Source organism: Rhodamnia argentea, chromosome 4, assembly GCF_020921035.1.
Source record: "Rhodamnia argentea isolate NSW1041297 chromosome 4, ASM2092103v1, whole genome shotgun sequence".
Taxonomy (NCBI): Eukaryota; Viridiplantae; Streptophyta; class Magnoliopsida; order Myrtales; family Myrtaceae; genus Rhodamnia; species Rhodamnia argentea.
Genome location: NC_063153.1, coordinates 13,445,334 through 13,460,196, shown reverse-complemented (window position 1 = coordinate 13,460,196; position 14,863 = coordinate 13,445,334). Strand labels below are relative to the sequence as shown.

General features: G+C 39.7%; 1 protein-coding gene across 1 annotated transcript in view; it reads right to left on the bottom strand.

Annotated features, from left to right (window-relative positions):
* LOC115730820 overlaps positions 1-14,163 on the bottom strand; it is a 34,791-nt gene extending 20,628 nt beyond the window's left edge. The window contains exons 1-8 of the mRNA XM_048278028.1: positions 13,908-14,163; positions 13,141-13,254; positions 12,979-13,029; positions 11,774-11,938; positions 11,434-11,709; positions 11,182-11,331; positions 11,035-11,085; positions 10,659-10,706 (exon numbers count right to left, since the gene is read on the bottom strand). Coding sequence (XP_048133985.1) covers positions 10,659-10,706; positions 11,035-11,085; positions 11,182-11,331; positions 11,434-11,709; positions 11,774-11,938; positions 12,979-13,029; positions 13,141-13,254; positions 13,908-14,163 — 1,111 coding nt within the window. The remainder of the gene's footprint in view (positions 1-10,658; positions 10,707-11,034; positions 11,086-11,181; positions 11,332-11,433; positions 11,710-11,773; positions 11,939-12,978; positions 13,030-13,140; positions 13,255-13,907) is intronic.
* Positions 14,164-14,863: the final 700 nt, after the last annotated feature.

Sequence of the window (14,863 nt, the reverse complement as noted above, 5' to 3'; positions counted from 1 at the left end):
GGAGACCGAGGAAAAACCTCGACTCCTTTGAACCTTGTCACTAAAGATGACTGGGTTACTAGAAAAGAATGTCAAGTATGGGGGCATCCGAATCCCGGAGTAAGAACACCGCTTTTGGCGTGGACTCCAAGGACAAAGTAGATTCGAAGTAGAAGAATGCCACTGAAGTGTATAGTTTCCTTCATAGGGTAAGAGACCCTAATGTGGAAGGAAGAGAAAGTTCTAATTGTCATGGCATTAAGGTTGAACATCTAGACCGAGAAAGAAGATGCAGAACTCAAATGATCTCCGTAAAATTATTCTAAGGAGCTGTCTTGTAGACAATGTTGAATTCCAGGAAATGTCGATGTTCAGTTAAATGAATGAAATGGGGATAAGATCGCATTAGCTGGTTGTGGAACCAAGAGATTGAGACACCGATGCTTCCCGAGGAAAGGGTGACAAAAATGAATAAAATGCGGCATGGTCTAACTGGAAATCTATAAAGAAAGAGAGCCAAAGTATAAGCTATCAAGTGGATGGTACGAATGACAGTTTAAACGAATCGACACCTGGTCGCAAGAGCTAACAATAGTCGGATTGTGTATCCAAAGAATAATTGAATTAATTGTTACCGTCTTTAGAGACGATGGTCGGACTCGTTTAAGGAGTCACGAGAAGCATGACCCCGAGGAAACAATCATTGTATGCTAAGTGTGAAGAGTGCGCGTTTTGAGTCCGATGAGGTGAAATTCATTGGTCGTGTGAAGTCCAAGAGAGGGGATCCCTATGAATCCTTCGGGAGTAAAAAAAGTGATGATGGATCGACTAAGGTCGATGTGAGTTATTGAAATTTGAAGTTTCCTGAAATTGATGGATTGTCATAGACGGATCGTAGGAAGATTCCCCACAAGAATTATTCCATTGATGAAAAGGACTAAGGACAAGACGTAGCACGAATGGATGAAACTGTTTATGAAAATGAGAGCGTTGCCTGTGCAAGGAATGACCTCGTAACTATGTGAACTACAAGAGTTAGAAATATTGACTGCACCAAAGGGAACCGAAGGAAAGGTCATGATTGCGATGCGCTTATCGCTAAGGAATGGTGAATTAGGTAGCAGAGGCATACAATTGAAAATTGAGCGTCTTGCATTTGGCAACGAAGGGATAGACCTCACCTCGAGGAATAAGAGACTCAACTTCTAAATTGGAAGTTTACCAATTGACTAGTTTGATGGCTACTTGAAGCATCAAGCCTAAAGGTCAGAAAGGAATTGAGATGTGGCGATGAATGGACCCGGACTTCTAAGGGTCGTAGAAATGAATAGAACAAGGAGGAAATTCAGACTTCTGAGTACTTGGAAATGAAACCTCGAAGTTGAGGATAGAAACCTTGAAGTTTAATAGACGAATGTACAAGTTCAATAGTGGAGAGGAATCTAAAGATATGACCTCCTCGGAATTTGAAGGAAAATTACGGTGTCCAATGGAATGGACTGAATGTTAGATCAGCCTTACATGTGGTCAAGGATGAGACATGCCGGCCAGGAAGAGGCATGACCTTGAAAATCGAAAAATTACTATGATCGTTGAAGGTTTTCAAGTGGAATTAAGAGCATATTACTATGAAAGTAATCTTGAACTTGCTTAAGGAGTCGAGAAGGTTACGACTCGATTTGGATAATAGAGGGCAAGTCGATAAAGGCTATGAGTCTTATGCAATGCTTTGGAAAGACCTTTAGTCCAGAATTAGAAAAGATGGATTGTAGTAAGGTATGCATGTTATTCTTGGACCAATAGACAATTGAAGAGGTGATTTGAATACTCGAGGGCATGCTACCAACAGATTTTGCGAATGTCAAAAGAGAAGAGGAAGGTGAACACAGTTGAGGACCAAAGAAAACGAGTTTCGAAGGATGAAAACCGTTGTTGTTAAGGACGTTATCGAAGTGTCAAATGACAACAAGAACTACTTTGGGAAGCGTGGTAGCGATGAGGCGTCAGCACCCCATAAGACGAGATGATTGGAGAATTGCAAATTTCGAGGACGAAATTTTGTAAGGGGGGAAGAATTGTGACATCCTGAATCCCGACCCACTTTCGAAGCTTTGAATAAATGAAAGGTCTCATTGATGTATTTCAGTCGAATCTCACTCGGAGTTGATCCCTCTCGAGCGGACTAACCAAATGGGAATGGCTAGCTAGGAAAATCAAGTACGTGGACCTAAGAACTTGACCCTGGATTGATTCTTTGGCCATGAAAATTGTCGAGGGAATATTCCGGACCAATATAGGCCGATCCTAGAATGATTAAGGAACGATTTGGATAATACCCTATGCTTGGATCACGGGTGATTCCGTTTGACCTCGTATGGGTTTCGAACGTCCCTAAATTATTTTCTAACGATCGTGTCCATCGGGACTAGTAATTGACCCTCGCAATTGAATGACAACCAAAGTCGCCATGGCTCGAGTAATTCTTAAACGTGATTTTTAATCACGGGTCGATACGCGTAACTCCTAAAAGCCGCCCGTTAGTTTGAGATACGTTGAAAATTCTGTTGATCGAGATTGATCGCGAATCAAGCTTCAGAATTTGACGTCGGACCTTCGGGGGTTTCAATAAATAAAATTTTGGACGTTTCCTCATCCTGTGTGCAATTCCTTCGCGGTTTGCCCCAAAGGGGTTCAGGAAAAGTAGATTTGGACTGGGTATGGGAAAGGACCCATTTGCCCTCGAAAAATACCCCATTTTTCGCTTGGACCGAAGGATATTTTGGCCATTTCCCCTTTTGGCCGAGATTGACTAGTCAATGAGGGGAGTTAATTATTTTATTTTTTTTTTCTCTTGATTTTGTGGGCATAATTAATTATTATTAACCTATATTAATTATTATATTGGCCTCTTCTTCTTCATTATCCAAGACTCTCTCTCTCTCTAGCTCACTTTCTCTCTACCTCACTCTCCCTCTCCCTCACTTGGCCGAACACCCTCTCTCTCACCCTCCGTTGCCGAAAATTCTTCAAGCCTTCTTTGGTGTCGCTTTGGAGCGCTTGGAGTCGCTAGATCGTCGCCAAGTCGCCGGCCGTGCAAGGATCGCCGGAATCGCCGATTGGTTCAAGCTTTTCCTCAACCGTTCAATGGAGGTTTTTACGAGTTTTTGAGGTAGGATTGTTTCTAAACCTAAATTAGGTGGTTAGGTTGCTAAAAGACCATGAAATTGTGAAGTTTTGATGAAGAAATTGGTGAATTTGATGGTGGTATAGCTGCTGGACGAAAATTGCAGATTTGAGGGGGAGAGAAAGCTTGTTCTTGCATGAATAGTAAAGTCAAGAAGTTAATAGTGGTCAAAGTTTAACTATGGTTACTTTATGCCCTAACTAGAGTTACTTTATGCTATTTATTAATCATGGTTAGGTTAGTATTTGACTCTAGTTAGTTTTTGAACCATGGTTAGTTAATATATTAACTAGGGTTACTTTTATGTGACATAAAGTCGTTATGCCACGGTGCTAATTAAATGTGACATTGTTATAGTATAGTACTATGGTCGTGAATTAATTATACGTTGAAAAATTATTATTGTTCGGCCGTGATATATTTCCACGTTAGTATAATTATAATGGCACATGATTTATAAATTGCTACGTTAGCGTAATATGGTCGCATGACGTGGATTGGATACTATGGTAGGATTAATTGATCGGGTAGTCTGAATTAATATTTGGATTAGTGTGAATTAATCGGGTGATCCCGAATTATTAATTCTCTAACGTGAGTGAATCACGTGGTCCCGATCTATTCCGAGTAAATGTGAGGGTCATATTCAATCAAGTCGTCTGAGGCCAAAGTGAGCCGTATTCGTCCGATTATCCGAGACCGAGGAAATGTAAGGGTCGTATTCAATCAAGTCGTCCGAGGCCAAAGTGAGCCGTATTCGTCTGATTGTCCGAGACCGAGGAAATGTGAGGGTCGTATTCAATCAAGTCGTCTGAGGCCAAAGTGAGCCGTATTCGTCCGATTGTCCGAGACCGAGGAAATGTAAGGGTCGTATTCAATCAAGTCGTCCGAGGCCAAAGTGAGCCGTATTCGTCCGATTGTCCGAGACCGAGGAAATGTGAGGGTCGTATTCAATCAAGTCGTCTGAGGCCAAAGTGAGCCGTATTCGTCCGATTGTCCGAGACCGAGGAAATGTAAGGGTCGTATTCAATCAAGTCGTTCGAGGCCAAAGTGAGCCGTATTCGTCCGATTGTCCGAGACCAAGAAAGTAAGAAAGTCGTGTTCAATTAAGTCGTCCGAGACCAAAGTGAGTCGTGTTCGACTAATTGTCCGAGACTTGATCCGGTCGTGTTCCTATGTGTCCGAGACCGAGATCCGTGGGTCGTATTCCTATGTGTCCGAGACCCGGGTATATGTATAGAGCCGTGTTCCATAAAGGTCCGAGGCTCAATGTTATGAACTTATTTGATGGCGGTGGAGTAACGTGGAATATTCCGGAGGAACGTGGAATATTTTTGGTGTAACGTGGAATATTCTGGAGTGACGTGGAATATTTCTGGAGTAACGTGGAATATTCTGAAGTGACGTGGAATATTCTGGAGTGACGTGGAATATTTCTGGAGTAACGTAGAAATTTTCGAAGTAATGTGGATATTTATATTATGGCATGATGTGTTAAAAACGTGCCCTGGAGCACGTAGAATATTTTATTGTCAGACCGAGGCGTGAAATGCCGAGAGGGGAGTATCGTGGAATATTTGAGAAGGTGTGAGAATTTTCAGAGAAAGAGTGGAATTTTCTGGAATTTAATTGGGGAATTTTTGGGTAGCGCAAGAAAGAGTTGTTGGAAATTGTTGCTCGCCTAGTTTGTGTCTGGAGGCACTAGCGACCTGATCTAGGGTTAGAGATTTTCCTACTGAGATTTTATCTCACCCCGTCGTGGGTTCGTTGTTTTTCAGACCTTTTGCCTCAAGTATGAATGACCCGCCTCAAAGGTTCGGTATTTCCCGAGGTCATGGTACCGGGAGAAGATGGGGAGGTTGTAGAGCCATCGGATGCGGGACAGCCACCTGAGCTTGACGATGATGAGTTGGTGACGAGAGATGATATAGTACCGGATAGCGAGGACGAGGCCTAGGATAGTTGGCCTCTCAGCTTTTGTAAAGTGCTGTATTTTGGTTGTGTAGCGGGCTTTGACCACGTCTCTTTTTGTTATAGGTGGTCGCGGGCTTGTACGGTGGCCCCCGAAGCCCTAGGCTGATGAGTTTGTAGCAGTTATGTATATATGTACATAAGTTTGTTTTACCGTCCCAAGTCATCGTGATGTTAATTGTTTCTGTACGGGGATTTGTTTTTGCTTCCGCATGAATTTGTTGGCCTTTGGATCCTGGAGAACTGTACATAAGTGTGGCCAGGTGGGATGTCGACAAGCTCGCAGGGTTCGGGTCGTGACACATACTTTCTTCTCTTGATGATTCAAATATCTCTATTAGATATGAGCTACCTTTCAGACATAATTGTGGAAAGCTCCCGAACCGGTACTCACCAAATGTGGAGAAAAGAAAATCCAGATATCGTATTGCAAACTATGTATCAACACAAAGATTATCTGGACATCCTAGGACTTTTGTACACAGTGTCTTCAGTCCATGTCCCTAGTGGGGTATAAAAGGCGTTAGACAACCCAAAGTGGACTTTGGCGATGCAAGAGGAAATGGAGACACTATAGAAGAATAAAACCTAGAAGCTTGTGGCATTGCCCGAGGGAGAAAAAAAAAACAGTTGGGTGTAACTGGGTTTTCTCCATTAAACACAAGAAGGATGGGTCAATTGACAAATACAAGGCAAGGCTTGTAGCAAAAGGGTATACCCAGATGTATGGCCTAGATCACTAAGAGACTTTCTCTCCGATCACAAAGCTAAATATTGTCCGAGTTTTGTTATCTCTTGCTACTAATTTAGACTAGCCATTGCACCAATTTGATGTCAAGAACGCCTTCCTCCATGGCAATCTCAAAGAAGCAATTTATATGGATGTTCCTACTAGATATGATGTTCCCTCACAACCGAGTGTTGTATGTAAACTACAATGCTCACCGTATGGATTAAAACAGTCGCCTTGTGCTTAGTTTAGTCAGTTTAGCCTAGCTATGAAGAAATATGGTTGTATTCAAAGTGATACATACCATACATTGTTCCTAAAATGACATCAAGGAAATGTAACGGCTTTAATAATTTATGAGGATGACATGATTATAGGGGATGACATAGAAGAGATCTCCAAAATCCAAGAGAGATTAGCACTTGAATTTGAGATGAAAAATCTTGGGAGACTCAAATATTTTCTTGGTATTGAAGTGGCTATATTGGAAGAAGGTATATTTCTTTCTCAAATAAAATATTTATTAGATTTACTATCAGAAGTGAGGATGTTGGAATATAAGTCGGCAAATGCATCGATTGTTCAGAATCACAAGATTGGAGAATACCCAAATCTGGCACCAACCGATAAGGAGGGATATCAAAGGTTGGTGGGTAAATTAATATATATATATATCTGATACTCATCTAGATATTGCATATGCTGTGAGCATAGTCAATTAGTTTATGCATTCACCTAGTGAAGATCATATGAATTCTATAGTTTAGATTCTTCATTACCTAAAGTTTGCTCCAAGGAAGGGATTTTTGTTCTCAAAGAAAAATCACCTTAATGTTGAAGGTTATACAGATGCAGATTGGGTTGTGAAGTTTACTAACAAGAAATCAACTTCAGGCTATTTTACCTTTGTAGGAGGGAATGTAGTTACATCGGAGAGCAAGAAACAGAAAGTAGTAACTTTATCGAGTACTGAGGCTGAGTTTAGGGGAATTGCTAAAGGGCTTTGTGAGCTCCTTTGGATTAAGAGATTAATGACAAAAATTGAATTTGCTCTTAAGTTTGAAATGAATCTGTTTTGCGATAATAAAGCAACTATTAACATTTCTCATAATCCATATCAGCATGACTTTGCTAAGCACATTGAGGTAGATTGACACTTCACCGAAAAAAATCTTGATGCCAAAATAGTTTAGTTCCCGTTTGTCAAATCTAAAGAATAACTGGTTGATATACTTATGAAGGCTATCGCCAGTAGGATCCTCTACAACTCACTTGACAAGTTGGACATCAAAGACATCTATGCACCAACTTGAGGATGAGTGTTGGCGTGAGTTATAACATAAGCTGAATAGGAAGGTTGTAATTTTAGGTAGTCCAATATTCTATTCCATTTAATTCCTAATTTGTAGGGAATCTAATATTGTGTACGTATTAGAACGGTTAGTCTATATATATATATATATATATATATATATATCAGAGTGAGGAAACCTACTCTTTTCTACAAAGAGAACATAATTATAAGATTTGACCTGATAGAACATGTCTTAATGACGTCTGTCTAGGTAGAGTAAATCACAATAGTCTTTTCATATATCAAAATTATTGTAGACAATATTCAAATATGCATGGCAGCTAGTAATAAAATTATCATATTAATCGTACAATCCATTGTATTGTTATTCTATGCAGCAAAATTTTCTTTTTCTCCATTCTATCTGCCTCTAACAAAATCAAAACTTCCACATGTGGTCAGCTAAGGGTTTGTGACGTTCGAGTTTACTGGTTACACCTAAATGACAGTGAGTAAACTTTATTCTTTGCTAAAATGACTTTTAATCTGAGAAACATATAGAACGACGCTATTCAGTGTCCTTTTCTGTTCTTTGGCAAAAATAGAAGAATCAGGGACGAGGCTAAAGGGTATTTTGGGGACATACAAAAGTTGGGTGAACATGACAAGTGCAACTATGAGAAAAAGTTGTGAATAAGTTTTGGGGTGGAATTCTGCACGATTTTCTCAGGATCCACGACATTGGCCCCTACTGAAATATTCTTATATTTCAAGCCCTCCCAAACAAATTATTTTGATTTTTCCTACCTGCTCCTGTTCCTATTCTTCACGCCTTTTCAAAGTTGCCAAATACTATTGTACACATACTATGTTAAATGTGATTAGTGATTAGATGTTTCAAACCCTCCCCCCCCCAACGATTAGATGATCCTGTTCCTGTGCCCTCTCAACATTTTCTTTTGAAAAAAAGTGTCAGAAAAGTTTTAAACCTAAATATTTTAGTGGTGTCGATTTTGTCTTTTTGACTAATTTTAGCAGGATATTGCTGACGTGAACGCTGGACAGCCTATGTGGCAAGATTGACACTGATTTGGATATTTTTAATAATATTTAACTAATTTTTGATATTTTACTATATTTTTTTAAAAAATATTTTCTTTTTTTCTATCTTTTTTTTCCAGGTTTCCTTCAGTGCCGACAAGGCTCGCCGTCGCCTAGGCGAGGTCGGCCTTGTCAGATTTGGTAAGGCCGGATGGGGAAACAACCAATCACTAGTAGAGGCAGCTGACCACTTTGATACAGGAGGGGATGGTTTAGGAGAAGCCGAAGGAATAGTCCTGGTCAAATTTGGTTCATTTTTAGGCAGGAAAAGTACACTAGAAGTGTCATAACTTTTGTATGGCGTTCACTTGAGTGCCATAACTTTCAAAACGTTCACTTAAGTACCTTAACTTTCAAAAATTATTCACTTGAGTGCATTGCTGACGTGAACGCCGGAACAGCTAACGTGGCAAGTCAGAAAGCTGACGTAGCACGTCGGAAAAGTTGTTGTAGCACCCAAGTGAACGATTTTGTTCCGACGTGGCACTCGAGTGGACGATTTTTGAAAGTTATGGCACTTAAGTGAATGTTTTGAAAGTTATGGTACTTAAGTGAATGCCATACACAAGTTATGACACTCATAGTGTACTTATCCCTTTTTAGGCCTAATTCGGTCTTTGGTCACCAGATTGTGTACGATGACATGGCAAGGGGAGGATGATGAGAAAGACAGGTGATGGCTTGCGGGTATTCTAGAGCAGCGACTGTGAAGTCCTTCATTGCGACTCATGCTCTCAATGATGATTTGTGGGCAATAAATCAAAGGCGCTGTGATTTCGATCAAGAAGAGGACCGCCATGCTCAAGATCTCTCTGAGCTTGGCGGTGGTCATAAACGTCTTCCTCTTCACAGCAAATGACGCATTCCAGTAACTCAAGAACTGCAGACATACTTCCCACTCGGCTTAAGTACACCCTAAGTGTCATAAGTTGTGTACGGCGCTCACTTTAGTGCCAAAACTTTCAAATCAATCACTTTAGTGCTAAGTTTTTGTAACTTCAATCACTTTAGTACCAAAACTTTCAAAACGATCACTTAAGTGCCAACTTTTTTTAAAACCGATCATTTAAGTGCTGATATTTTTAAAAAACAATCACTTTAGTGTCAAATTCACCGAGCCACGTCATCTTAAATATTAATAAGAAATAGTACGTGTCGAATTTTCGGCAAGCTACGTTAGCTCTGACACTAAAGTGATCATTTTTAAAAGAAGTTGGCACTTAAGTGATCGAGGTTACAAAAACTTAGCACTAAAGTGATCGATTTGGAAGTTTTGACACTAAAGTGAGCGCCGTACACAACTTATGGCACTTGTGGTGTACTTAAGCCCTTCCCACTCTCTTCAAAAACAGCAAGGGATTGGGATGAAGCTCAGCAAATAGACACGAACTCAAAGAGGAAATCACAAACCACGATCATGAATCGCGATACTTTGCTCAATCAAGCCCAATGGTTAATTGGAAGCAGGAAAAGATCAAGAACAATGGACTTACTCAAGATTGTGGAGGTTGCAGGAAAGAGTGGAGCTTTTCTTATTTTGAAAAAGAAAGAAAGAAATTGCTAAGCCCTGGCTTGGGCCAGGGTTGTGGCAAAAGGGTATACCCAGATTTATGGCATATATTACCAAGAGACTTTCTCTCCGGTCGCAAAGTTAAACACTGACACTTTTCCTTTTTCTTTCGTCATGTACTGAGATGAAGTAGCAGTTAAAGAAAGTAATATTTAGGCTTTAAACACTTTATTCCTAATCGAGGAAACAAACACGTCCAGGTTGCCATCAAATCCTGATATAGATGATGAAGGGAACATGGTTTCACTAATCAAGATTGAAGGAGAAGTGCTGGGTTTACGTTAGTCTTGTTCCATATCTTCAGATTTCTACTGAGACCATTTAGCCATAAGCAAGAAATTCCTAGGTTATCATCAAATCACGCCTTAATTTTCAGTTTTGAGTTTCAATTTTTTTTTTTTTTACAATTTCACGACTCTTACAATTAGAATTTGGTGAATATGGGAAATCTTCCAGAATTTAGAATATTAACACAGAAAATCATATATAACTTTCTGTGAGGCTGAATAATATTTTCAAGGATTTTTATTGGATGCATCGGCCGCGTAAAGAATAAGTAAAACATCCACAGTTGGACAGTTCATACATGCAAAAATTTAATTACAAAACTAACTTAAAACCCACATGTTACTTATCCAATGATGAATGTGTAATGGTTTTTCCATATACGCAGCAACCTAACGCAAATTCTTTTCCAAATCACGGCAAAGAATTGAGTAGGAGCTTGTTTCTACTTATAAAAGAAGTGAAAAACAAACAAGCCATAAACTTTTAGCTGGAGAGGGACGGACAAAGATAGAGATAGTATCTGGACAAAAAGGAAGCGTACCTACAGTTATGGCCGCATTCCAAACTGACCTTGTAAGACATTGAAGTGCTACAATCAGGTTGTAGAGAAAACTTAATCAGTGGATATGAAATTATTATAAGACCTCATAATTGGTTCCTAACATTGTCAAATCAAGGAAGTTATACAATAGATATGCTCTTGGTTGAATCTTATGTGGTTCCTAGGGGAAAGATGATCCATATTGTAGTTCGATTTGAGGCCATAATTCAAGGAATATAATATATCCGACAAAGAAACAATCATTTCCGGTTCCTTTTGCTAGTTACAGAGGGAATCAATCTAAGAAAATTGACTTAACAGTTCAAAATCATGAAAGGTCCTGAGATAATGCGAAACAGCAAAAATGCATATTTACCCGTATGCGAATCTTTCTCTCTTGTCTGGTAGTTCAAGTCCACCGAAATACCTTCAGTTCAGAAACAAAAGAGCAGATGATGAGCTAGGTATGATCATCTTGAAGGGAATCAGTAATTGAAGGGATTTGAGTGCAAAAAGCACGGACATTTGTATATCAATGCTTCCAAAACATTCAGCCTGGTTCCGCTGGGAAAATGAGACCCCATAATCGCCAATGCGTACAATATAGATTTGTCTTCAGTGTTCTTCATGGTAAGCAAGCGAGGGTACCGCCAAACTAGATAAATGGTGATATCTTTCTGAATTCACCAGGCAAGTTGATCAGGAAAACAAGCTAAGTCCAGAATGAAAAACAAAAAACAGATGGAACTGAGATAAAGAGCGATGGTGATCTTACCATGATGACCAGCATAGGTGAGATTTATCATGGTATCAATGGCAGAGGGACTGCTGAAGGGACGACTTGGCCCATCGTCTGTCGTACGTTTTGCCAGGAACCAGGCAATGTCCTTATGCATAGAAGCTTCAAGAGCAGATATTCCAAAAGGAACACGTTCTTCATTATCTGCAAGTTGCGTCAAATTGGGATTACATCTAACTAATGCCTTGACCATCCTTATCCTTCCACACAGGACAGCATTGTGGAGGGCTGTGCGGCCATCACAATCACGCACTTCAAGTTTTTCCGGATATGGAGACGAGCTCAACCAGGTTCTCCAAGAATTGGTCTTGCGTACTCAAAGCAGCTATGTGAAGCACTGTTTCTGATCTGCTTGTTATTGGGGCCGTCTTTGAAGCAGAATCTTGTTCGAAAAATCTTTTAGCAGATTGCCAATCGCCCCGGAACGCAGCTTGCAACAATGGTCGGTAATAGTGGTTATCCACTACATTTTCCGATATTTCTGCAACGGATGCAAACTTTTCAGGCCATTTCCTTGCAGACATTGAGTAGTCTCCGTGGAGAAGAACAATTTCATCAAGATCCGCCGCAAATAGTAATTTTACAATTAAGTAACTCTTTCAGGGGATAACGCACCTGGTGATCCAACGTTTTCAGGGACATCTTCAATATATGTAGGAGAAAGAGTGAGCACAAAGTCCTTATAGTGATTTTTTGACTCTCTTTTTCTAAGCCAAGGTCAGGGCTATGTTTGTTCAACGATAAAGCAAAGAAAGAGAACCGTGGGAAAATACAAGTTGAGCATACTTAGGGTGCGTATGGTAACGCTCCAGAAAAAGTGTTTCTGTTCCCAAAGTGTTCCGGGAACACTTTGGGAACAGAAACGCGTATGGTAAAAAAGTGTTCCCAAAGTGTTCCGAGAACACTTTTCAGAAACGGGAACACTTTTAGAGCAGAAACGAGAAACAAAAAATACTTGTTTCTTTGTTCCCGGAACACTTTTTATCAAAGCTTTTGAACACATTTTATAACGCAAGAGGAACACTTTTTGCAACCCTCTGTTCCTAGACTACTCCTTCACACTCTCAAAGACGACGACTTTTTATCAAAGCTTTTGAACACATTTTTTTTTGTAGTTACCAAACGCGTTTCTGTTCCCAAAAATCGTAGCCGGGAACAGAAACAGAAAAAAGTGTTTCTGTTCCAAAAGTTGTTCCGGGAACAGAAACGTTACCATACGCACCCTTAAAGACCAAAGCGCTTATACCATCTTTTTTCTTGGTTGGAAAATACAAGGTCAGGGTTATGTTTGACGCAGAATCTTGTTCGAAAAATCTTTTAGCAGATTCCCAATCGCCCTTGAATGCAGCTTGCAACGATGGCGGGTTAGATTGTCCATCCACTACGGTTTCTGCACTTTCTGCAACGGATGCCAACTTTTCAGGCCATTTTGTTTATGTACTTTTTCCTTGAAGACATTGAGAAGTGTCCCAGAAAAGAACAATGTAGTAGAAGAAATAATTCTTTCGAGTGACACCGCACCTGGGGCATCTCTGGATTGAGAAGGAGCTGATCCAATGCTTATATGAACATCTTCGACATATGTAGAAGAAAGAATTAACACTTTGGTCGATGATAAAGCAAAGAAAAAGAAGCATGAGAATATGCAAATCCCAGCATATTTTAAGACCAAATAGCTTATACCGTATCTTTTCTTGGTTGGAACTTGACCATCTGCCGGTGGTTCTGCAGGATTCGAGTTCCCCTGTTGCTCGCCTGGTTGCGTCTCCATTGGGTTGCTCTCCTGGTTACAACAGTCTTTCAAACAAGAAAGTAAACGGAGAATGCAAAAGAGACTTTCTACTTTCCTAGAAAGTTGAAGCTGTGATGTCAAACGGCTTAGCAGGGCCTCTTATAACTAAGCTGTGATGTCCTATTCTATCATAACATAAGCACGTTGTTCGTTCCGACTTTGTCTCATGCCTCATGTGGTTATGTTGACTTCAATGTTTATTATTTGCTCAACCCAATTCCGATGTTATGCGTAGTCAACTCATCCTGTGCTCACAAAATAAATGTATATGTCATCCTCAACCCAATTCTGATGTATTCCATTCAGATATTTTATCTTCTATGGAAAGACATTTCATCATTCATGTTAGGATCAATGCACAATCGCAGCGAAGTAAAACAAGTAAGAAAGAGAAAAATTGAGACACGAGATTTTATCCTGGTTCACCTTTGAACTAGAGCCATGTCGAGCAGAGGATTCCACTATATCTGCACCTCGCACCTCTCGTTATATTACTCAGTTACAAATGAAAAAGAATATATATATCAATAGCTATTCATGAGCCCAAGCCAAACTACTAATGAAAAATTATGGGCTTAAATCATAAAAGCCCTATGATGTCCAGAAAGCGCTGCCCCATTGGGTTCTAACGCTTGTTGTCTCTTTAAGTTTTTCATGCCTTCATAACATAACTCAAAATCAGACGTCTTGCAAAGATAACGAAGCACTCTTTTTGTAGCCATCCAACGCTCTTTTCCTGAATTAGACATATATTTGCTCAATGCTTCCACTACATGAGCAATATATGGATGAGTAAACACCATGGCATACATTAAGCTCCCTACTACACTTGCATATGGAACCGATGCCATCTCTTCAGCTTCCTCTTCAATCTTGGGACACTGGAGCGTCGATAACTTGAAACTTGTGGACATGGGGGTTTTCACTGGTTACAGTTTTTTATGTTGAACTTTTTCAACACACTTTCAATATATTTCTTCTAACTTAACCACAACTTCCCATTTTTAAGCTCCCTTTTTATCTGCATGCCCAAGATGAAGTTTGTTGAGCCTAGATCTTATATCTCAAACTGTCTAGCCAATAGTCCTTTCACAGTGCTAATCATTCTCATACTATTCCCAACTAGTAGCATATCATCAACATATAAGGTTAAAATAACAAAATTATCATTTAACCTCTTCACATAGACACAATGATCAGCATTATAGCGAACAAAGCCAAGTTTCAAAGCATAGGAGTCAAACTTCTAGTACTACATTCTTGGAGATTGTTTCATGCCATACAAAGACTTATTTAGTTTGCAAACAAAATCTTCTTTTCCTTTGACCACAAACCCATTTGGTTGCTTCATGTAAATATCCTCCTCCAAGTCACCATGTAAGAAAGCTGTGTTTACATTGAGCTGCTTTACCTTCAAATTATATGCAGCTGCTATAAATAAAGCAAGTCTTATGAAATTTAATTTAGCAACAAGAGAAAAAATCTCACCATAATCGTCTCCTTCTATTTGTGAGTATCTCTTTGTAACCAAACGAGCTTTGTATCATTCTATATCTTTATCTGCAGACATCTTCTTTTTGAATACCCACTTCCAACCAATTACCTTCTGATCAG